The sequence below is a fragment of the Pimephales promelas genome, chromosome 14, assembly GCF_988280905.1.
Source record: "Pimephales promelas chromosome 14, fPimPro1.hap1.1, whole genome shotgun sequence".
Lineage (NCBI taxonomy): Eukaryota > Metazoa > Chordata > Actinopteri > Cypriniformes > Leuciscidae > Pimephales > Pimephales promelas.
Window position 1 is genome coordinate 25,958,545 of NC_142782.1, and position 24,379 is coordinate 25,982,923.

A 24,379-nucleotide genomic window follows, 5' to 3' on the forward strand; every position below is an offset into this window, starting at 1 on the left:
CTATCCAAACGTTTTGTTGGAAAGGGAAAACATTTAGCCTACATTTAATCAAAATATGTATAAAGAAACCACATAATAAAAAAAATGTTTTTAGAATTACTAAATAAAACAAAGATTATTGACACATTATGAAACACATTTTACAAGAAAAGTGTCCATTCAAAGTGCCAGTGAATTGTTGACGCAAAAACTGCACGGGCCGTTTAATTTCGGGTTGTAAACGAATCGTTCAGACGAGGCACGTGTCAGTCCTAGGCACTAGGACCCTGCTGCAGGTGCAGCCGAGATTTTTCAATAATGTGCAGTGCAGTCGCGTTCACAGGAGCGCGAGGGCAGCTGCTCCACAATCTTCAAAACACTGATCGCGAATACTGATCCAAAGACATCATCATCTTGGCTTCTCCGCGACGCAGCGCAACATCACTCCTCATCGCCGCGCACAGCCGACATGGCCTCATCCGTGAGCGGAGCGGAGGAAGTGCCCGTGTCGGCGTTGACGCCCCTGAAGTTGGTGGGTCTGGTGTGTATTTTCCTCGCGCTGTGCCTGGATGTCGGGGCCGTGCTGAGTCCGGCGTGGGTCACCGCGGATGACCAGTACCACCTGTCCTTGTGGGAATCTTGCTGGAAGCTCGCTGCCTCCGCGACCTGGCGGTGCAGCAGCACGCTGGGGACCGGTGAGTGAGACGCGCTACTTTTGCAACTTTGCAATAGACATTGTTCAGAGAGGATGAGCTGCATATACATAATTTAAGATGCAGAAAAAAGAAAAAAAAACCGTGTTCAGTCTTTTTAACTTTAGTGAGCTCTGCATCATGACCCCGGAGGCTCATCTTTGATTTATGAGACAACAAAAGGGACTCGTCGCTCCCTCGCGCATCATTATCACTCATTGTTCAGCCCAAGCTAAACCAGCTTTTATAAAATACAGAGAAAATAGAAAAAGTTTAGAAAAGATTTTTTAAATCTCTTCTTAGCCAGTTTAAAACAGATACGACTAGTCGTTTTAATGTTTACTCCTTTAAAAGCATTAAATAAATACTTGCATCTATTTCAGCTTAGCCTATTCGTATTTAACACAAGCATCTATTCCAGTTGTTCCTCGTTACATTTTTGTCTCAATTGCTGTTTTCTTACATTACAGTTCAATTAAAACTCTTTTAAGTACCAGGACAAATTGTAATAAATAGTCAGAGATTAATAGTTGTTTTCTAATAGTTGCTACTATGTAATGAATAAGAAGGAAGTTTAAATAGATAGTCACTGTTTAATTATTTAGTAATTAAAAATAGGTCTTCTTTTAAAACAGCTTGAGTATTGAACTAATGTTTTTTTAGGGGGAAACAACCTTGAATTCGTCCTGTTTTATCAAAAAAGACTCCAGCCTGCAAGCCAGGATTAATTAAGACAATGTTTGTGAAGAATGCTTCATTAATTAATTGATATTGATCCTTAACATTTAATAGCACACTGCATTTTATTCACAGCTTGTTTGGTGGAAAGGCTTTTGGACGATGTGGGAATGTGTGATGGAATCGGTTGTCCAGCTGGGGTTTCATTCTGCTTTTGTTGTATACAAAATGAGCCTTTGTTAACGTCTCCTCACCGGCCAAGGAGTGAGGTTAAGTTTGAGAGGAGAGCTCCCTAGAGGCCCTAATGTGGACAGATTAGTTACCAAGGAAACAAGTGCCGCATTCTAGAAATGTCATTTTGCACTGAAAAAGAAACTTCCCTTCTGGCATGCGTGAAGGTTTGTTCGTGAATAAACTGCAGTTTGGGGGCAGTTCCTCCATATCAATTTCATATGTTAGTGTAGAGTTACTCAGTGCCACATTTTATTTTTTTCATAGCATAGTTGCGGAAAAGCAAAAAGCAGTTAAGATGATATTTTAGGTCTCTGGCTCTGGACCCTGTCCCGTCATTTTTTTCAAAAAGCACAGTTTGACTCGATCCATATAAAGTCATAAAGCCCCAGTCAAAATACCAAAGGAGTGGCCTGGGTGAATGGCTTTCCTCTGCAGCGCATTATTGATTTTGTGCTTTCTGTAATCAGTCACTCCATTTCCTCTGTGTTTTCTCTGTGTCATGCACTGTGCATTAAACTAAATCTCATTAGCTGTGCAATTACCGGCTGACTCCACAGTCTTCTATGAACCAGCATATCTGCTTCCTAACCTTTCATTGAGTCCAGCGCATCATTTTTTTAGTTTATCTCTGTCAATTTAACAACATAGATATGTTAACATATACTAACTCCCTTTTACATGCACATATGCGCCAGAAATCCGAGGTTGTGAAAGCTCTCGGGGAGAGATAATCGCAAACAACAGGAATGTGGCGAAAGTGTGTGAGTCTTTTTGTGCGGATGTCATGCTCGACTGAAGAAGAGGCAGCGGTTCGATAGAGGCGCGCACTATACACCAATTTCTCTCCCTGTCGGCGAATGGCGAGGAATGTGGAGACTTTGTGTCTTATTGACGGAATTCAGTTTCTCATCTATGACTTTGGACTTACCCTCATCACGGTATCAGATTGAAAGAACTTGCCAAGGGGCACTTGGTTGCTGAAAAACAGATTATAGTAATGAATGTTTTGATTTTTATCTGGTATCCTCATTTCCATCTGTAGTCCTGCAGGGGGTTTTGGATAAGCTCTACTCTGCCGGAGACCTCTCAGACGTAGACCTCAAGTCGAAAAAAAGTCATTTTTTCTCAGATGGGGGAAGGACACTCTTGTTGAGGATTCCCAGGCTTTTGGTGGCCATCCAGAGAGGTCGGAGGTCGAGTTTTGTTTTTATATAGAAGCAAAGATCAGCAGCTCTGTTTTCATACATCTCTCTCCAACTTCCTGCGGTGACAGATATATGTATTACACATTATGCCAAATCATAAACCGTATTTAGTAAAAGGGTTTGTTTATGTTCGAAACTATAGTACGGTGGAATGGAGCTGAAGTAGCCCAGAGCCTCTCAACCTGAATGTTTTGACATGATTTAGTGCTAGAGATGATTATTTTCCGGCAGAGAAAATTATAGATCATTTCCCCAAGCTGATGAAAATGTTTCTATTTACAGATATCACTGTGTAATAACAAAACCCTGTGAGAGGATCCAGTGCTTTTATGGTTTCATTGAAACAAACAAGCCATTGAGGTCTTATGAAATGTTGCCTTTCTCAGGTTCAGTAATTGAGTCATTTTTATCACTTGATAACTAAACGAAAACATCATAATAGTCTTTGTTTTAAAGTGTGTGTGTATATGTACTTGTATGTTATGCTTGTGTATATTATAATTACAAATAAGTTTGTGAAGAATTGTTGAGAAGTTAAGAGAAATTGCTGAAATGATATACTACACACACACACACACACACACACACGCATATATATATATATATATATATATATATATATAAGGCCAAACGATTAATTGCATCCAAAATAAAAGTTTGTGTTTACATAATATATGTCGGTGCACTGTGTATAATTATTTTAGATATAAATACACAAACATGCTTGTATATATTTAAATATTTTCATGTATATACTGTATATAGATTTATGTATAATTTATATTATATATATTATATATATTTTTTTCTTAAATATATATATATATATGCATGTGTGTGTATATTTATATATATATATATACAAAATAATTATACACAGTGCACCCACATATATCATGTAAACAAACTTTTATTTTGAATGCGATTAATTGTTTGACAGCTCTAATATATATATATAGGCCTATATATATATATATATATATATATATATATATATATATATATATGAAGAGTTCAGATGCAAAAGCCTCTAAATGCCATTTGAAATTTTCTTCTTTAATGATGATTTTTATCAAACTTGTATATTTAAGTTCAGTAATTTCACTTAAATAACAATTAATAGGTAATTATCATTGCCATTTAAGTGAAATTACTGAACTTAAATATACAAGCTTGATCAAAATTATCATTCTAGATGAAAATTTCAAATGGCACTTAGAGGCTTTTGCATCTGAACTCTTCATATATACAGTATATGTCTCTGTGTGTGTGTGTGTATACAGTATGTAATTTCAACAATTTCTCTAACTTCTCAAAACAATTCTTCACAAATGTATTTGTAATCATAACACATTAATAATCAATATATATGGCAGAGTCAGAATGCAATAGTGTGCTGTTGTTGGCCTCTTTTATAAAGTAAAATAAGATGTCAGGTTTTAGGAATTTCAAACCTAAGACATCATACGTTTTGCATAATTTAATAGTAATGGTTGCTGTAATGTTCTTGTTTTCCTTGTGTAGCAGTGCAAACACTATGACTATGATTTTATTTATGATGCATAGTGTTCCACTAGATTGTTTGCTTGCACTTGAATAATAGAAAATTATTTTTCTGTATTTTTTTGTAAGGTAGCACTGATAAAACATACTTCTTTTTTTAACAGTTGTTTTCTCCATTCCCCATATTGAAAAACTAACAAAGCATGCTGTAATTAAAAAAAATATTTTAAGTGAGCCTTTCTATAGGTTACATTGATATGCTAGTAGGTGACTTTATGAGTCATTGAACCATTCATTCACCCGATTTGTTCAAAAACATTCATGATTGAAAACAAATGTCTTTTTGAGCGAATCATTTAATCGTCCACTCAATCAATTTGTCTACTGATTTATTCATAATTCAAAACAATTGACTGCCTTTATGAATGAGTTGTTGAATTATTCACTCAGCCAACTCATCAACACTGCTGCATTCGAAACTGCATACTCCCCTACTAATGTATATACAGTAGGCGAAAAAAAGTATGTGACAAAAGATGCATGTCCCAATTCACAGTACTCATAAAAGAGTAGGCAAAAAGTACTCAGATGACCTAGTTCTTCCGGTGAGATTCTCAAGTGTGCATGCGATGCAGCAACTGTCTTTATGAGCGAGTCATTTAATCACTCTCTCAACCGATTTGTTCAGATTCATTCATAATTCAAAACAAGTGACTGTCCTTACAAGTGAGTCTTAGAATCATTTGCTTAACTGATTCATACAAAAACACCAAATCATTCACAAACACCATTACTATGCGTTGCTTGAGAGACGCATTCTAATGTGGCTTTGTTTGGATTTATCTTAGTTGATGGAGCAGAAATGAAAAGTAATTGTCTCTAAAATGTAAATTACTTTCTACTAACTAATTTGAACATTTTTCATATTGACTTATAATTAATGACTATTTGAAGAAGAAGAAAAAACCTCCCTCAGCCCACGTAACTAAAGAAACTTTGCAAGTCACTCCTCAGAGATTATCTACTTATAATGGGTTTTCCTTTTGCCTAACTAATGAGATTCCTCAGTTGTCCTAAAGTGCATGTGAGATTCCCCACATTTACTCTCATGTCGTCAGATATGGAAGCAGGCATACTGTTTTAGGCACCTCCTCTCTGACTCTTTCTCCTTGCCCCCTCCCTCACTCCTGCGTTCCATGGAGGATTCAGCGCTATTTCTGGGCCCTACTCTAGCTGAGTGTCTCGGAGTGCTTGAATGAAAAGCAGAAACAAGATGGGCTGAAGGAGAGAAAAAAGGAGGGAGGAATACATTATGTGATGCCCCATTTAGCCCACCAGAATTGTCGATAAGCTCTCTGCTGCCCGCAGAGGTTCATTCTTTCAGTTACGCAAACCCAAGATGTAAGCGTTCCAAGTGAGCCATTCTGTAGGCATGTGTGTATTGACTTGTCAGCGTGTTTAGAGGCTCTGTAAAAAGAAGTTTAAAGGGCCATTCACACAAAACACAGTTTTTTTCTATGTAAACATGAGCCACTTATGTCATTCTAAGACTGTTAGTCACCGTTTTCCATGCAATTACATTGTGAAGACTGAAACGAAAAGAAAAAAAAACACTATAAGAGTGGTTGATATTTCAAGTCTTGTGAAGCCATTCATTATCTTTCTTTGAGAAACATACCAAATTGTTCGCATTTTTAATTTCTTTAAAATAAAGTTTCTTTAGCGTTTAAACGAGGTGTATATCCCTTGATAATTTACTTTCATTGGATATAATGTGTTTATATAATATGAATATAATGCATGCAATGTAATGCGATATGAAACTGATCTACTATTTGTGTTTTTATGTAATGATTTATTGCAGACTGGCAGATTGCCACATTGGCTTTGTTGTTGGGTGGAGCTTTCCTTATCCTCCTTTCCTTCCTGGTGGCCCTGGTGTCTGTCTGCATTCGCTCCAGAAGACGTTTCTACCGACCGGTCGCAGTTATGCTCTTTGCTGCAGGTGAAATAAACACACACACACTTATGTTTAAGACATTAACAAGTTGGCTTCCCATTTCTGTTTTCCACGCACATTAAATTAGGGTTTATGTATTATGAATTTAAAATGTGTTGTCGACTCTAAGAAGCAATTTCTGCAGCTAATGGACCAGGAAACAGCAAATACATTTTAGCATCCAAACAGTTTTTTTTCCAAGCCACAGCACACAGCTGCCTCAGTAATCAGTTGTTCGCGATATGAATGCGTCACAGGGAAAAGTTGTACGGTACATCTAAAACAGACATTTTCACATGTCTTTTAAGAAGATATTTACATGGCTTTGAAGTTGGTTCTTGCTCACTTTGTAGAGGAACTTATCAAGGAATAAAGCCCATTGAGGATTTAGAAGACTTTTGATGTTCTTAAGCTACTTTTGTCTCTTTGATAATTGCAAATTTCATTGCCAGTGCTCCTCTGTTTCTCACAGTGGTCCTACAGGCCTGCTGTCTGGTGCTGTATCCTATCAAGTTCATCGAGACTATCAGTTTGAGAATATATCACGAGTTTAACTGGGGCTACGGTCTGGCCTGGGGAGCCACCATCTTCTCCTTCGGAGGAGCCATTCTCTACTGCCTGAACCCTAAGAACTACGAAGATTACTACTAAACATGCTACAACACCCACAATGCACTTCAATGTACTCTTCACTGTTGTGATAGCAGCTCATGCACTGAACTTTTGTTCGGAACCTGCTCTTGTCGCAAACACACAGACCCTCAAAATGCAGAGCAATGCCGAGCTGTTAGATACGTACATGCAGTCTCTTTTTCCTCAGATTAGTCTATCATTCAATTAAACCTCTTCATCAAACTTCTTTTCCCATCTGTCTCCTCGTACTATTCTAACCCTTCTGATCGTCACATGAGCATCTGACATTCCTGTCAACCTATGTTCACAGGAATACTGCCAGTCTGTGATGTAATCAGTGGAGAAACCTCCATCTGTGGTGGGATTTGAAACAAGGCAGACAGAAAATTAAACTGCCATGATAGGCACATTCATTTTGAGACTTGAAAGATAGACGGTTTTAAAGGCTTGGAATGCATCCAAAAACATAAAATCATGCAATTTGCAAAAAAAGAAAGATGTTAGTACAGTAAAGTACTAATCAGCCAGTATCAGTATAATATAGGTATACTTTATATAATATCAGTATAGTATAAGTATAATGATAAAATGGTCACATTAGCAAAATCTTGAGGAGTCACTTTCAAAATAGGCAAATTTTACCTGGAAAATTTGAACCCATTGCAAAATCTGCATGGGGAAATATTTTGCCTCAAGCAAAATTCCTGATCGCATCCTAAATGACTGTTTCAAACATGAAAATTTGCTATACAATTCTAGACTTTAGCTTACCTCAAGGGCATCCAAGATGTAGGTGTCTTTGTTTCCACAGCATTTTCAATTTTGACATTTTTTGGTCAAATCGTTAGGGGGTCCACCTCAAAGAGCATGCACAGAGAAGTCAAAATTAAACATGATTTAATGACTTGTGAATGTAAGTACACACTGATGGCCTAAGCCACGAAACGAGCAGTTTGTGTGAGAAAATGGACAGTATTTATATCGTTTTTACCTCTTGTTAACAGCCGTTGAACTGATCTGAATCAGATGTCCAACTGAACTCAACTGAACCAGAGGCTGAACCGTCTCTCCAGACGTTACGCCAGAAGTGATCTCTCGCGCGTCTACGTCACGCATTGTTTACACGGAGATTTCTGAAGTTTTACCTTTCACTAAACATATTTAGATATATCAAAATCGTATTGCGATTTCCCGTATATCTAAATATGTCTACTGAAAGGTAAAACTTCTGAAATCTCCGTGTGCGTGACATAGACGCGCAGGAGATCACTTCCGGCGTAATGTCTGGAGACGGTTCAGTTAGAATCATAGACAGTAGGTTAGAATATGAGAACAATTAAATAGTATAATGTTACACACTCCAGTACAGTAGGTGGCGGTATGCACTTAAAAGTTGGTTGCAATCCGCCATTTTTCAAGAGAAGAAGAAGAGACGGTTCAGTTGGACATCTGATTCAGATCAGTTCGACGGCTGCACTCTATGCAAGATCTGTACCTTAATATAACAGCTTCAAAGTCGTTTCGGTGGTTAACAAAGTCATAGTAGGGCGAATCATCCTGGTAGGAAAGCTTGGGGGACGCCGCCGGAAAAACCAGCCATGCAAGTTTGAGAGCGGCGCCCCTGACACAGCTCGCGAGAATCACGAAATGCTTTACGGCAACGACGTCACACACATCAACGTTAAGCTACTTGCGCGCATCCAAGAAAACTCGGTCAGAAATGTCCAGAAAAAGGGAAAGAGGATCGGACCGTGCTAGAAACCGGACACGAGTCCACTCGGTCGGGCTTTCACTCGTTGGCGCGAGCTTAAAAGCAGCACTGATTGTGCTGACCTGCCAATCTTGTGATGGACTTGTAAGTAAATCTCTTATTTGTAAACTTGTTTGCGTTCTTCTATGTTGTATGTTGCTGCGCTAGCTTGTAGTTTGTCATTTTTTACGGTGCTGTTCATTCATCCGTTGTTGATAATTAGACCAGTTAAAAAAATTCCCACACGTCTAGCTAGCTTTCGTTTACAAAAGCTGTAAGCAGACTTCATAACAAACAGTTGTTTCTCTTAGTTTTGTTGTTTTTTTTCTCTCGTTATGTTTTATTGCCGGGGTTGCCACACGACTGAGCTAGTTTGCTAGCTGAACTCAGCTAGCAAACTGTGTTGTGATGTGTATCACGTAACGTTACTAGTCCTGTGTTTGGTTTTAAGGCGTAAGTTACTGTCTGTTATAAACTTTATCAGACTAACAGTGCACTTCCCGACTGTAATTTTTCTTCAAATTGTGTTGATTATTAATCAATTAAATCTCGATGTTTATTCCTGCGATTATCATGAGAACATAGTAGTCAATATCTCACATAATTATTAGGACATATATAAGCCTAGAGGTTGTAAATAGTGTAATTGTTGAACACAATTTGCTAACTATTTTGTCAATCATGTCTAATGAAATCATAACGGCCAATGTTATGAAATAATGCGACGTACATTTATTGATGTCATCTGGCATTTTGTAATACATTAAAATCAAATTAAACACAAATGAAATAATACATTAGTCCTACACTATTAGGCTATTTACTTGTGATTTAGCAGAAATCATGTAAAAACGTTTTAAGCCAGTATGCGATAGGCAACTTTATTATTATAAAGTAGTCTAACTTGACAGTAGTTCAGTAGGTATGCAGTAACAGGGGAATAACGGTTATTTACGACAGTGCAAGTACATCACAGCGGCTCTAGAGGTCACTGTTTTACAAAAAAAAAAAAAAAATCAGAGAGTGCATAGTGTGGCTTTAACAAGAGGTAAAATAAAAATTATATAAATACTGTTCGTTTTCTCACACAAACCGCTCATTTCGTGTCTTAGGCCATCAATGTGTACTTACATTTACGAGTCATTAAATCATTTAATTTCGACTTCTCTGTGAATGCTCTTTGAGGTGGACCCCCAAAAACTGCATTATATGACTGACAGACAACACCGGTTAGACCGAAAAATGTCAAAATTGAAAATACTGTGGAAACAAAGACACCTACATCTTGGATGCCCTGGAGGTAAGCTAAAACATTTCAAAAATTAATTTCAATGTTAACTATCCCTTTAAGCACAGATCATGTACATAGCACATGAATTATCATCAAGCGGTTACTTTGTGCACATCTGAAAAATATTTCTACATATCTCACCGTCAGTTTATAAGGGATTTGGTAGAAGATACTTTGCATTGTAGAAAACCTAGGTCTTGTGGTCTAACCAAGCCTTGCAAATAGACTAGTTTTTGACTGGTATCTGAAGAGTGATTATTAGTCTTCTTTTGCACAAGTATCCATACCGGTAGTTAAAGAATTATTTCTTAGCACTGTCAGTCTGTTGTGCGCATGTTGATGTTTGAATGAGGGGGCATGTATCATTTGAGTGCGTGTTTGAGTGATTGCATGCTTTCTTTCAGGATTTTTGAGTCCTGAATGCAGTTGTGACATACTGTACTAATTTATATATACTAACCGAATAAACGGATAAAAAGAAAAATGGGGTATGTTTCATGGTTTGCAGCCGAGATATCTCGACATCAGCATATAGTAACGTAGAATCAGATCCTTTATTTAGTACAGCAACTGGAGGCATTTGCACAAGAAATCAACATCTTAAACACCAAATACAGTGTGGCATAATATGCATAAAAGTACCAGGTATAGGTTCATATGCAGGTCTTGTAGTGTTCTTCATTCATGAGAAGAGCTCATAGTGAGCACATACAGTGTAAAGTCTACATTAAAATTATTCAGCCCCTGTTTATCTCAATTCATTGAACGTTTTGTAAGAGAAGCCCTGTGCACAGGATTGTTTGGGCTTTTTCGTGTAAACTCAGCAGTCTTATTCTGCTTGGAATGGTAAACCACACCTCAGCAACATCTAGCAAGCTATGCCCTCTCTTAAACCACACCTTCTCGGTCCACTCCAGTGCAAATTGATCGATCAATCAATCCCCTTTGCTTGTCTCTGCTGTCAAGTCACCCTTCTTCCTCTTTTAAAGCAACGTTCAGTAGAAAAAAGTAAATACAAGTGCAGGAAGCTCCTCAAGTGGTAACAGGGTGGGTCTGATTGGATAATATTTCACTAGAGTAGTTGTCTCTTCTTCCGTGGGGAACGGCTCAGTTATTGCTGGGTGAAGCTGAGGGCACAAGGGACAGTAATCGTCAAATGATAGGCGGGACTTGAACGTTGCATGACGGAACAGAAGATTAGCAGTAGGAGTGAGGTTCATGGCCTGTCGGGAAGGGTCGCAGAGAAGCCTGCTCAAGTGTTGCGTGGCATCTCGCACTGTTCGCAGCGGTGCAATGCTGGATGGTTAAGAAAAGTGCAGCTTTCACAGTTCCACTGAGCGCCCTCAAAATCCTCGTCCCTCTGCACGACCGGAGGCTTAACTAATCAGGGGAGACAAAACATTATGAAACAGCATACAAGCACTTATTTATTGCTGCTGTGAGCTAAATTTAAGGCCTTGAGAAAGCATTCTGCCACACCCACTGACAATTTGGGCCACTGGCCCCGCATAGCAACAAAAGGGTGATGAAAATAGAACGAGGGTGCAAGAAACACTATATCATAACAAGCAATCTAATAGCCTCCACTCTACTGGTGTAGTCAGAGGTCAGGACAAATCTGACAGGATATTCAGAGAGCAAAGGGCTAATTTTAACTCAAGGGAGGTTAGTTTACAAATTCCATGAGATATTTTAGTGAAAAACCTATCTAGGATATTAGGGATGTGCCCGAAGCTGAATACTATGTTCGGAAAGGAAATGACGCGTTCTACAGAGCCCCTGAAGTAGGCTTTCTCAAATCCAGCCCTGGGGGGCCACCGTCCTGCAGTGTTTAGCTAAAACCATGATCGAACTCACTTACCTGCAATTTTTCTAGCAACTGCAGATCTTGACTAGATTGTTCAGGTGTGTTTGATTAGGATTGGGACTAAACTCTGCAGGGCAGTCGCCCTCCAGGACTGGATTTGAGGAATGGTGGGGAAAGAAATTAGATTGGAGGAAAAAATATATTTCAATTCAATGCTTTTGCATTCTCTCGCAATTAATTGGGTAATTATATAGTATATAATTTACAGGCATCAGGGAGCCACAATCAATATGCGGGGTTATTGTTTTGGAGTTATTTCATAATACCTGTTTTTAATAGTTTCTTTACTTGTTTTTATGCAAGAATAATCAGAAAATAAATGAAAGACATACAAAAGTTTTATGTAGCTTCCGCCAAATCCCGCTAAACACACTAAGTTTGATGATCAAATTACATGAATTTATTTTCTCATTAATAGTGTCATCATAGAAACATAATTCTGAGTTAAAGACATAAGCATTTCAGATTCGCTTTAAAAGTATTTTTCACTATACGTTCTTGATACCAAATACATTAACAAATATTAGCAAACTTAACCTTATTGTAAAGAAAAACCACAAAATAAAATAATGAAATGTTTAAAAATATGCAACATCCAAAAAATAAATTGATGCAGAATTGGTTGAATTCCCACCTCTTGGAGGTACAACAGGGCCAGGTTGAATATTATCATAAAAGTTGTTCATGGTTCTCACGTCAAACTTGCCTAAAGAAAAAGAGAGATATGGATAAAGCAAAGGTTATCAGCACAATTTCAAGTTGAGTGCAATCACATGAAACATGCACTTGCATATACTATATACTTGCAGTGCAAGTGTTCATTTCATATCGAATGTCATAAAGATGACTACATTCATGCTATTTTTACCTCTAGACTGCAGCAGGTCTGTCTCCTTCAAGGTGCAATCAATGTCAATCTGAAGCTGTCTGTTTTGTGACCGAATTCTGGTCATATCCTCGGGCTAGCAAAAGCACACACAAAGTACACATTTTTCATATTAACCGCACACATAAAAGCAATTTATAGTGGTCACACACACTTTACTGAAGCCTGTTAAACTCCAAAGAACGAGATGCCGCTTGTACTGAATGCATACATTACATTATGTACAGCAGTTTAACCCATGAAAAAAAAGATTCATTCATTTCTTCGAAGCATGCAGAATGAGCAAGAACTGAATGAGTGATTCATTTCCACCTCATCGTATTTGCACGTTCTGCATGTAGATTCTAGGTATGTATGCTTTTATGCAACGCTCATTTAGAGAATTTGATGAGGATTCATTCATCTTTTATTAGCAATGTGAAACATGTGGGTGTGTTCGTTCAGCACCTTTTCAAAAAGATGCATTCACATGCTCTAAAAGCCTGTTTTTTGTCCCTTACCCGAGGGATCAGGCTAGTGCTGTTCACCCGTCTGAAGCGTCTCTGCAGGGCGTCAAATTCCATTTCATTTACTTCCGCCTTCAACTGCTCCAGTTTCTGACGCTCCAGCTTGAGCTCTTTCATCAGACGCTCCATCCGAGCACGCTGGTGCAAGAGCAGCGCTAAGGAGACGAACAGCATTAGACAAGGCTACAAGACTGAACAACACGTCACTTCCCCACATACTCATGATAAACAGATGCAAAACCAGCTTATTCTGGACAGAAACTGACCACTTTTACAGGAAAGAGTTTTCAATGACTCCACAACTTTCAGAGATTTGATGTTACAAACCTCCTAATATCCAGTAGTTAGTTCTTCCTTTAAAAACTAAATATATTTTATATATATATTACTTTGTTTCTTAGCATAGTTAAAGGGGTCATGAACTGAATTTTTCTTTAAATGTTATGTTCTATGAGGTCCACTTATGACGTTATCAAGATAAAATAATAATAATAATAATTTAGATTCTATTTTCTATCCTGTCATTGACCCTCTCTTTCAAACACTATGTTTTGATAGTTGTACCGCATTCAAGACTTGGAAGTATGCTATGATTGGGCAATTGTTCAAAAATATCTCGCTACAACATTTGCCAACGTGAAATATTACACACGCTTTATAAGTCTTGGTTATGAGTAAAATACTTGAAGTTACCACAAATATAACTGACAAATTATCAATTATTATTTATGGCGTTTCATGTAAACGGAATTATGACTGACTGACTGAATGTACCATTGTTTGTCGCACTGTCGTTCATACAGCAATTAATCGTTCATCCTTTCATAAAGTGAAAACGTATGCATTGCCATTTGCGGTGTCGTGTTTTAAATATTGTTGTAATATTTTACAGGTGACAAAAGAGAAGATGTCACTCACTGAAACTTTAATTCAGGATTACAGCGAATGCCTTTGACCAAACCAATAACTAAAAGCAACATACTCTACGTGCTGTCTTCCATATCAGATAATCCAACGCATTAACCCTATAAATTCCGAAGCAAAGGAAAGAACAGCAAATCACAACCATTACAGTTTGATTGCGGCGCTACAGTATAAATACTTAGTACATATCAAATAATCTGTAAAAGACAAAGCAATAGTGACACACATGGTACAAACATTGTTACTCACACAGTGTGTTGCGACATTGCAGTTGGATAGTCGTCACTGCATCATCTTTTATTTCAGTCTCTCTGAATGGTGTCTTGTTTAAAAACGGATCCGAGGTAAAATAAAGCAAACAAACGAACAGTTTCTTACTGACGTGATCTGAATTTCTAAAACTTCGTTAAAAATAAAATTTGTCCATGCTTTCTTATTGTTAGGATCACAAGGAAGGCAAAGCCAAGATGTATGTTGTCACCAAGTAAAACATGTTCCTGGATCAACATTCAAAGCAACCAATCAGATTTGAGGGAAGTTTACAGTTTATATCAACCAGGGTTAGGTTTCTACCTCAGTTTTATTCATCCTATCACTTCCCTCTGACTTAGGGAAAGGTTAAGGGTAGGGATAGGACTACATTTTCAGTCAGGAATGTTGTTCCAGGAACAAAATATGTTGACCCAGGAACACGTCTTACTAAAAATCATGGTGACCATGCAAAGACCGTTTTCCACAACTTCCACTGCAAAACGCCTTAATCCTCAGAGCCAGAGGCCTCTTTATCATTTTGTTGCTGGAGTGAATAATCCTGTTTTTGCGTCTCTCTCATATTTACTACTATATGCAAATCGGTGGGGCTAAAAAAGCAATGATGTAGGCGTTGATTTTCTCCTCTTTTGTTGCACTATGACGAAATATAACAAAATCCGAAACTAATCATTTTACCATCTTGGATTCTATAAAATATGTTTCTGTACTAGAGAGGAAGATTTGAATTCTGAAAGTTACAGGATACGTTTTTATAGTTCAATGAACTCATTTGTCAAAAGATCAAGGAAAATTTGATTTCTCAATTCATGACCCCTTTAAAATGTGTTCCTCGACTCCTTAAAAGAGCCTGCCATAAACACATCGCCCTAAATGAAGGAAAAAAATAATTTATTATATTTAATTTATATTTACATACATACACACACGGACTAACTTTTTCAGGTTTGGGGATAGTAATATTTTTTAAAAGAAATCTTAAGCTCACCAAGGCTGCATTTGATCGATCAAAAATACAAAAAACAGTAGTAGTAGTATAGCTTTTTTAATGCCATGTAGGCATCTGATGCTATCTCTTAATGGCAAAAACAGTGTTTCAAAAATACAATAGAAATAAAAACCAAACAAAACAGCTTTTAGTATTATACAAGATGTTTTGCATTAATGTTTGATAAATATTCTAAAACCTTTTCTAATAAAATCTCACTAAACAAGTCCTTAACTGAGCTTTTTACATAAAAATGTTGTCTAATTGCATTGAAAGTGGGATAGTCCAATAAAATAAGGGGGTCCTGCCATTAAGCAAAAATGCATAAGTCAATAGTATGACCATGCGATATTAGTAAAAGTGCTGCTGGGGGTTTTGGGATGGATTTTATGCAATTTGTTGTTTGTATACGTTTCCCATTAATGATTGACAGTAGGTCAAAGGTCTGAATGAGGAATTTCACATTTTACGAAAGAACAGTAATATTGTGATATATTACAATTAAAAACAACTATTTTCTGTTTTAATATTTTAAAGTGTAATGTATTCCTGTGAATTACAGTTTTACATGATCCTTCAGAGATCTATTTGAAATTCTGATTTGGTGCTCAAGAAACATTTCTTATTATAAACGTATAGTTCTGATTAATATATTTGATAGAAAATTCAAAAGAACGGCATTTATTTGAAATGGAAACTTTTGTAAGATTATAAAATGTCTTTACTGTCACTTTTTATCAATTGAATGCATCCTTGCATAAAAATATTCCTTTTCTTCCTCAACATTTTATATTTTTAAAACTGTAATAATATTTATATGCATACCTTGAGTATATGCATAGTCATCCGAACCGGAGCTTGATCGTCTAGGCATGCGGTTGATCTGGCTGGAGATGTTCCCTGGCAGCGCAGAAATGGGCAGGATCGGAGGAGGGGCTCCATGGCGCTCGCCCTGGTCCACTATGTTGAGGAGGGATTCGGTCTCAACCGGTGGAGAGCTTGATGAACGCTGTGCTTGCCCAGGAGACACTTTGATCTTGATGAAGGCAGAGGTGGCGGGTTGAGGAGAGGATGTGGGCCGGGGCCTTGCCACACCCTGGTGGACATAAATTCCTTGATGAATAGAGGCTCCGGACATATTGATGGCCCGGGATGGGGAGCTCGGGGAAGGGCTGGTGGCCATATAGAGCGTTCCCTGTGGAGCATGTACAGGGGAGTTGCTCCGTGGTCGTTGTCCCTCCAATGTGATCTCTATCTGGTTCTTCATAGGGCCTTTGGAGGATATAAAAGGTCTGTGGGAAACAGGCGCCGGCTGCTGGTAGGACAGCCCAGGGAGGGTGGGGGGACTTATGGGAAGAAACACCTGGTGCGGCTGCTGGACCTGATGTTGGGGAGAGCTGTATGGAGACTGGTACGTCGGAGTAGCATAAGGAGACTGCTGGTATATGGAAGTCCCGGATGTGGACCAGGGAGCAGGCTGAGGACTTTGAGACGGTGAGGGACGCATATAGACGGTGTTCCCACTGTTACAATAGACACCAGGGGGGATTTGCAGTGCTTGTGGGGCAGAGGGTATGTTCTGGGAGAGGGTGACCGTTATGGGAGTCATGTAACGTGAGACGGGGTGGAATGTGGGAGACATGCCCTGGATGCTGGGCGGAGGGGTGGGGATGCGTCCTTGATCGTTCATGTAGAAGGGATTCAAGACGGGTGATGGCGCCATGGTGGCAGGTGCAGAGAGGGGCTCAGGGAAACCACTTCGAGGATGCTCGATGTGCCCGTCGCTGGAACTGTGGACCAAAGCTCGGCCGCCTGCATAGTTTTTAGCTCCCTCGGGAGGAGGGCAACCCACGTTAATACGCAGCATGTGGTTCCGGTTTAAGTGCAAATCGTCTGGACTGTGGTACTCCTCATACAGGTATCTATTACTCTCCAGAGCCAGCAGATGGCAGCAGAGGTCCAGGTTATTGTTGTTCTGAAGAGGAAATGGAAGACAGTGAGGTAAACATTTTTGCACCTGACACCACTTTGACAAAGTCAGTAAACGGCATTCAGCCAGAATGACACGGCAACAATTATCACTGATAAATCTTTATGCTCATTGCACTTCATTAGCTTTAGGTGTACTGTACATACATTACCGTTGAAAAGTTTGGGGCCAGTAAATTTTTTTTTTAATTCAGCATGGACACATTAAATTAAAACAACAGTAAAGATATTTATAACGGTAAAAAAGATTACATTTTCTTAGATTTTCTATAGTTTTGGATTATTTTCAAATAAATGCTGTTCTTTTGATAAAAGGTATCACAGTTTCCTAAAAATATTAACCAGTGCAATTGTTTTCAAAAATCATAAGAAAATGTTTCTTGAGCACCAAATCAGCATATTAGAATGATTTATGAAGGCTAGAGTAATGGCTGATGAAAATTCAGCTTTGCCATAAAAGGAATAAATTCCATTTTGAAATATATTAAAATTGTGACTTTAAAATTATGGAACAAATATTATTAAAATTTACTGTTTTTGCTGTATTATTTTACAACATTCAAACAATAAATGTGTTGCAGTTAAGTTGTGTGCAGATTAATACTGGTTGAAAAATATATATATGAACATCACAGGATGATGATACCTCCATATATCATGTCATATAGCCTACTTCAACCATGCCTATCAATATATCAATAAAACAGCTTGTGGTCAAAAGCCATTTGGTGTCCATAGCTTGTTAGTTAGCAAGAAAGAAAATAGAGAATAGAACTCAAATCTAAATATATTTCAGTGTAGCTATTGTTAACTAGAATTAGAAATTAAAAACAAAAAATTGCTTTAGATAAACTGAAATTAAAAATATTGCCATGGCAGTTAATTGAAATGAATTGAAGTTCGAAAATTGACTAAAACTGAAATAAAACTAAAACTAAACAGAAATATTTTTAAAAACATAATAAAAAAATGACAAATTCCTGAAACTTAATTTAAATGTAAACTGAAAATATAAAAATAAAAGCTAAATAATAAATACTATCATTGTATATTAATAACACTGATATATTGTTAACATATATGCACCACATTGGTAATACATTAAATAACAAGTTACGTACAAATATAATGTATATTTGAATAGATCGAATTGTCAAAAAATAAAAAGCCTAAAAATTTTTGTCCTCAAAATTAAGTTTAATAGAGCCACCAATTAAATAATTATATAAATCAACTGTTTAGATTACAAACATAATGATTATATATTATTATTTCATTCAAATGGGTTTCTGGGTCAAAATGACTCAAAATTCAAAGAGCAGGCCATGTATAGACCATTTTGCAAGATGTAAACAACACTGGTCCAGAAGCACTTCTTGTTTCAGTTTTTTAACACTACATAAAATCTGGGATAAAATACAACCAACAGAACATATAAAACTGAATCAAAAAGTTAAACAATTATCTTTAAGATGTTTTCTTTACATGTGACAAAGAAAACAGTTACAAACTGAAACAGGAAGTGTTTCTGGACCAGTGTTGTTTACATCTTGCAACCCCCCCCCCCCCCCATTTCCATCCCGTTTCTATTGTGGCATCTGGTTCTCACCTTAAGAAGGCACTGAGACACTACCTTCTCTGGAATCTCTGGGAAGCGCTGCTTAAGGTCCTGCAGTATGTGATAATCCAACTGAGACCCTCCCTGCGCCATCCTGAGCCCAAAGAGAGAGTCACTGAGTCCGCAGCCAGGAGCGCAGCACCTGCTCTCCTCTCATCCCCTGACAACACACATGATCACATCACATCAGAGCCACAGATCGGATCAGATACCATTATTGGACAAACTGATTAATCCAGGTGTGCCTACCCTCAGTAGTCACGGCAACAATAATCAGACACACCTGAATTAATCAAGTTCGGCCAATAATTGCAGACAGGAAACAAGGAGCTGGCTTAAGTTCAGGAAGTAGTGCAGCTGTGCATAACACCAATTGGACATCTGATTCAGATCAGTGTTAACAAGAGGTAAAAAAACTATATAAATACTGTTCGTTTTCTCACACAATCCGCTCGTTTCGTGTCTTAGGCAATCAATGTGTACTTACATTTACGAGTCATTAAATCATGTTTAATTTGGACTTCTCTGTGCATACTCTTTGAGGTGAACCGAGGGAGGACTCCCTTTACGTCCAGTGTATGACTGACAGACAACAACGGTTTGACCAAAAAAATGTCAAAATTGAAAATGCTGTGGAAACAAAGAAACCTACATCTTGGATGCCCTTGAGGTAAGCTAAAACATATCAAAAATTAACTTCAAGGTGAACTCCCTTTAAAAGGTACAATGAACTTCCATTTAGGCCTCACTCAGACTCTCGACTGCCAGTGTGAACATGTCGCTCAACTGGACAAGAACAGAGCTTTTATACTTTTATTCATGTTAACCCCAATTTATCACAACAAAACATGCTTATTTGGTACATCGCTGGTGATTCAAACGTAAATTAAAAGCTAAAAGGCTTATGAAGCTAAGTTACTCTTGTGTGTCGCGCCGTTTTAGAATAGCTTGTTGTGTTTAGTCACCTCACCAACGACAACGACCTGAAATCCGAGACATGAACAGAGTTTCACATGTACAACCCTCTTCCGCTCGACCTCCACACACAGACACACACACACACACACACACACACACACACACACACACGACAGGTGTAACTAACCGCCATGGGCATAATTGCAGCACTGTTCACACCTTATTAAACTGAACACAAGCTCATTTAAATGAGGTGCAAATCTGAAATTAGTCCCAAATAGAAACACCAAGTACATAAACAATATATTTTAATGCGACAGCAGTTAAGTCACCAGTAAAAAATAAAATAGAACACCAACATTTAAGATTATATTAAAGACAACAACTTCATGAAAAACAGAAACCAACAAAACAATTCATGAACATCATAACACGAACCACGCGCAGGTTGATTTCAGCACTGCCTCCTGCTAGCTTAGCTAACCCATCTAATCATCCATTTAAAGGACAATCTGTCACCAAAAGTAACGATTATTACAGTCAAGCAGTGACAGTTCTGTCGGTTACCTGTGTCTGGCACCTCTTGGTCGCTGTGAAATTACGACAAGCCACCAAATCCGTTTAAGTGCTACAACTCAACGCTATTTTTGCATCACGACAAAGATAGAAAGCTTCAATTAATGGGATAAACTCAGACAAGAGCGTCTCATTATAAAACAAAAGTTTCCGCATTATTCTTCTTTAGTGTATATATATAAAATCACGATTTACATTATATTCTCACTTGCACGCAACTTACTTATCACCGGGATGAGAAAGGCAAAAGGAACACAAACAGTGGTTGTTCATTAACCGTTAGCTTTAGCATAGCCGCTAGCCGTCAAGTGTTTAGCCGCAGCTATGGAAAAAGACGGAAACGCAGCGCGCGCCGCTCCCGCGTGCTTATCTGACTGACGTTAAATTAATCCTGCGCGCGATACCTGCCAAAAGCTTGCTGACATCGTAAAAACCCAAGCAGGAATTTATACGAACACTTGCTGTCAGTTTCGGTGCAGTACAAACGACGGCTGGCTGCTCACCGCTCTGATAACAGTATATGTGCGACAACATACCGTGCGCCGGAGCCTTACGGCCATTGATTGACCATCCAAGCAAGGCGTTTCACATGGGGTGTGTCACAGGACTGCAGAAGTGATAGGAAATATAACAACGATTCACCGAGTTGATACAGGAAACTCGGCGGTTAGCACAAGCACAGTCGTAACAAAATTGTCGTCTTCACTTACGCCTATTTCTCTTCCTCTGTCGTTCCGGTTGGAGGTTTCTCATGTAACGTCATATGGCACATCCATGCCCTCTGTCGGGCTGGGGAAATAGAAAAGACCAGCTTTACTTGCAGTACAAAAATAGCTTTTTTTGTACTGCAAAAATTTCATTACTGTGTGTGAAGAAGATGAACCTGTGGAAACTTACAATATTGTCGTGGAGATACTCTTAAACCATGCAAAACTCAACAAATGAAATAGTCAAACTCAGACTATATATATATATATATATATATATATATGAAGAGTTCAGATGCAAAAGCCTCTAAGTGCCATTTGAAATTTTCTTCTAGAATGATAATTTTTATCAAGCTTGTATATTTAAGTTCAGTGATTTCACTTAAATGGCAATGATAATTACCTATTAATTGTTATTTAAGTGAAATTACTGAACTTAAATATACAAGTTTGATAAAAATCATCTTTAAAGAAGAACATTTCAAATGGCATTTAGAGGCTTTTGCATCTGAACTCTTCATATATATATATATGTGTGTGTGTATATATATATATATATATATATATATGTGTGTGTGTGTATTATGTATTTTGAAAATATATATTTTTAAAGTGCATATTTGTTGAGCAGCCTATAATATGTTATAGGCCTCACATCAGGATTTTTGAGGAGGTAAAACCCTCCATTTTATTCAGAGGCCCAACCTGAGCAAAAATATGCACTTTGGTGCAATTTCTGATATTTATACGACCAAAAGGTAGGATAAAATTCTCAGTGAGATCTCTAGTAGATTATTTACATAAAATGCATATAAATATCACTTGTCACTTTGTCTCCCAAAAATATTTCCTTTACATGATCGTTATTGAAATGCTTAATGGTCAAAGCGTTGTATTTTTTTTTAATTATTTTTTTTTATTTGGGGGGGGGGGGGGGTGCAACACAATGATAATTGAGGGATGCAAATGAACATTCCTCAAAAGCCTGCCGTTTCATTTGATAATAGCAGTTTAACATGATATTTTTTTCGAAAAAAATAATATATGGATAATCAAGTAAAATAAGTTCATTCAGTCGAGCTAAATTTTAATTTTAAAATATTGCTAACAATATAAAAGTTATTCTTATGTTTACTTTATAAAAATCAGTAAAGATTTCACAGTAAAGATATTTCTGTTACTATGTTAAATGTACATTTAATATTGTTTAATAATAAAGATCAACGCAAAGGTTGATTCATTGAATTTCCTATGTTCACCACATGAGGGAGTCATTTACTGCAGCTCAGCTACAAATATGATTTAGTGTCTAATAATAAACAGCTCTAAACCTTCCCTCTGGATAGACCGAAGGCAACTTATTTATGCACTAATTGCTATTTAACTGATATTAATAGTCCATGCGCATGACATTCTAAAAAATACACTGAAAAACAACACTTTACTATCCCATTAGGTAATGATATTAGTGCATACGTGAACGAACAATGAGCAATACATTTGTAACAGTATTTATTATTCATTGGGTTAAATAATATTCATTTTAGTTCATGTTCGGTCCATTGAATAATATTAACAGATAGCATTTGATCTTAATAATGTATTAGTAAATGTAGAAATTAACATGAACTTAGGTTAATATTAGTTTCATTGTTAGTTCATGTTAATAATGTTAACAATTGGAACATTATTGCAAAGTCATACCAAGAAAAATCACTGAATTAATTTGACCAAAATCAAAGAGGACATGGAGGGCTCTTTTCCACAAGCCAAGACTAATTGTATGTAAGATTAACAAGCTTATAGGGGCCAAGATCAGGACAAAAGGTACAGAGATCCAGACCAAGCCCATATTTATGAGGTCTTGTGGGTTTGTCTCAAGAGCACACAGTCAAGACTCCAGTTATTGCTAAATACACAGTGGAATAAACTACATGTCATATTTCTATTTGGGTTCTCTGACACAGATCAGGATTTTAGATCATAGCAAAGTTATTTGAGATTGATAAGTCAACATTTTCTCTGAGCTCCTGGGCAGGCGGCCAGTTCTCACTTGCCACAAGCCTTAATTTAGCTTGCCTCTGTAGCCTACCTGATAGTGGAGACGTAAGAGATACAGAGAGGAAATACAGGAAATGGATATGTTAATTTTCCTTGAAAAAATACTATACTTGAATCCTTTAACATCAATAATGTATTCATTTTTATCTACAGCTAAAAATAAGAAGATTATAATCAGTATAAGATGATTGTTTCAGGGTAATTAAAGTGTCTTGGTGTGTTTTGAATAACACAAATCACTTTTGTGTGATAAATTAACAAATAACTATAGACCCATGTTGTGATACAGGGTTGGAAACATTGCTTGAGTGAATTGTTATGTTGCATATTTCAGCAACTGTGAAGTGCTTCAAGTGATACCATTTCTCTTTCAAACCAACTGTATAATTTCCATCCTGCCCAGTGTCCTGCTGTGATCTGCACCTGTTCTTATAGCAGAGTAAATGCCCAGTTAGGCCAACAGCTGACTTGTTGAGAGAGGGAGCGAGGCAGGCAAGAAAACAGACAAAGAGCAGAAGAAATGCATCCAAACGACATTTCACATCACTTTTTTTTTTCGTGCTGACCAACCAATAAACCTGACATTAGACTTTGGGTGTTTTTCTTTATAATCCATTAAGTCAAGCAAAAGAGCAACACGATGATGCACATAATTTGTCCATCCAGTTTATTAGTCTCTAAAAATACCCAGGGTATTTATGGGAGTCATTTTTCCACATTAAAGCCAGTATTACATACAAATTCACCCTATTTCTTTTCTAAATGCATCTTCTTGATCTTTTTGTGAATGATTCGTCTATCAAAATGACATATCTTCTGGTTAAATGACATTTTCTCTGGACTCTGGTGATGTATGCCAGACTTCTCCAATCATTTCTCACCTAAACCCCGCCCCCTTTCTTACAGACTCGCATTAAGATCAGCAAACGGACAGACATTTTTACTAGGATGTACGTCACAAAATGGAAGTAAGATCTGTCCCCACTTCCTTTTCATTGTGACTTTAAACATTGTCTTGCTACAACAAAAATATATCATTTTTTCGTTTCACTAAAAGACAAGGAACGGCTAAACGCTCCGCTCCTGTACAGAGAAGGCCTTCTGT

At 37.5% G+C, this 24,379-nt stretch overlaps 2 protein-coding genes across 3 annotated transcripts; one reads left to right on the top strand and one right to left on the bottom strand.

Moving 5' to 3' along the window:
• The first annotated feature begins 166 nt into the window (after positions 1–166).
• Positions 167–7,149, top strand: tmem47 (transmembrane protein 47). Its single transcript, XM_039676837.2, has 3 exons — positions 167–674; positions 6,156–6,296; positions 6,763–7,149. The coding sequence occupies exons 1-3, from the start codon at positions 449–451 to the stop codon at positions 6,939–6,941; spliced, it is 546 nt and encodes a 181-aa protein (XP_039532771.1). The 5' UTR covers positions 167–448; the 3' UTR covers positions 6,942–7,149.
• Positions 7,150–10,499: 3,350 nt separating this feature from the next.
• On the bottom strand, positions 10,500–21,310 carry tab3 (TGF-beta activated kinase 1 (MAP3K7) binding protein 3). 2 transcript variants are annotated; one of them, XM_089119738.1, is made up of 7 exons: positions 21,217–21,310; positions 19,004–19,172; positions 16,231–17,380; positions 13,218–13,378; positions 12,700–12,793; positions 12,466–12,537; positions 10,500–11,344 (listed from the first exon to the last, which is right to left on the bottom strand). In XM_089119738.1, the coding sequence occupies exons 2-7, from the start codon at positions 19,103–19,105 to the stop codon at positions 11,217–11,219; spliced, it is 1,707 nt and encodes a 568-aa protein (XP_088975864.1). In that variant the 5' UTR covers positions 19,106–19,172; positions 21,217–21,310; the 3' UTR covers positions 10,500–11,216. The 2 variants fall into 2 exon arrangements, with proteins under 2 accessions (XP_088975864.1, XP_088975863.1); XM_089119737.1 differs by having other exon boundaries at positions 21,043–21,223.
• Positions 21,311–24,379: the final 3,069 nt, after the last annotated feature.

Coding starts and splice junctions, on each gene's coding strand:
- tmem47 (XM_039676837.2), top strand. CDS start 449: ATGGCCTCATCCGTGAGCGGAGCGGAGGAAGTGCCCGTGTCGGCGTTG. Junction 675..6,155: donor CAGCAGCACGCTGGGGACCG/GTGAGTGAGACG, acceptor GATTTATTGCAG/ACTGGCAGATTGCCACATTG. Junction 6,297..6,762: donor AGTTATGCTCTTTGCTGCAG/GTGAAATAAACA, acceptor TGTTTCTCACAG/TGGTCCTACAGGCCTGCTGT.
- tab3 (XM_089119738.1), bottom strand. CDS start 19,105: ATGGCGCAGGGAGGGTCTCAGTTGGATTATCACATACTGCAGGACCTT. Junction 12,538..12,699: donor AGACCTGCTGCAGTCTAGAG/GTAAAAATAGCA, acceptor CTTTTTCTTTAG/GCAAGTTTGACGTGAGAACC. Junction 11,345..12,465: donor CCCTGTTGTACCTCCAAGAG/GTGGGAATTCAA, acceptor TCCCCTGATTAG/TTAAGCCTCCGGTCGTGCAG.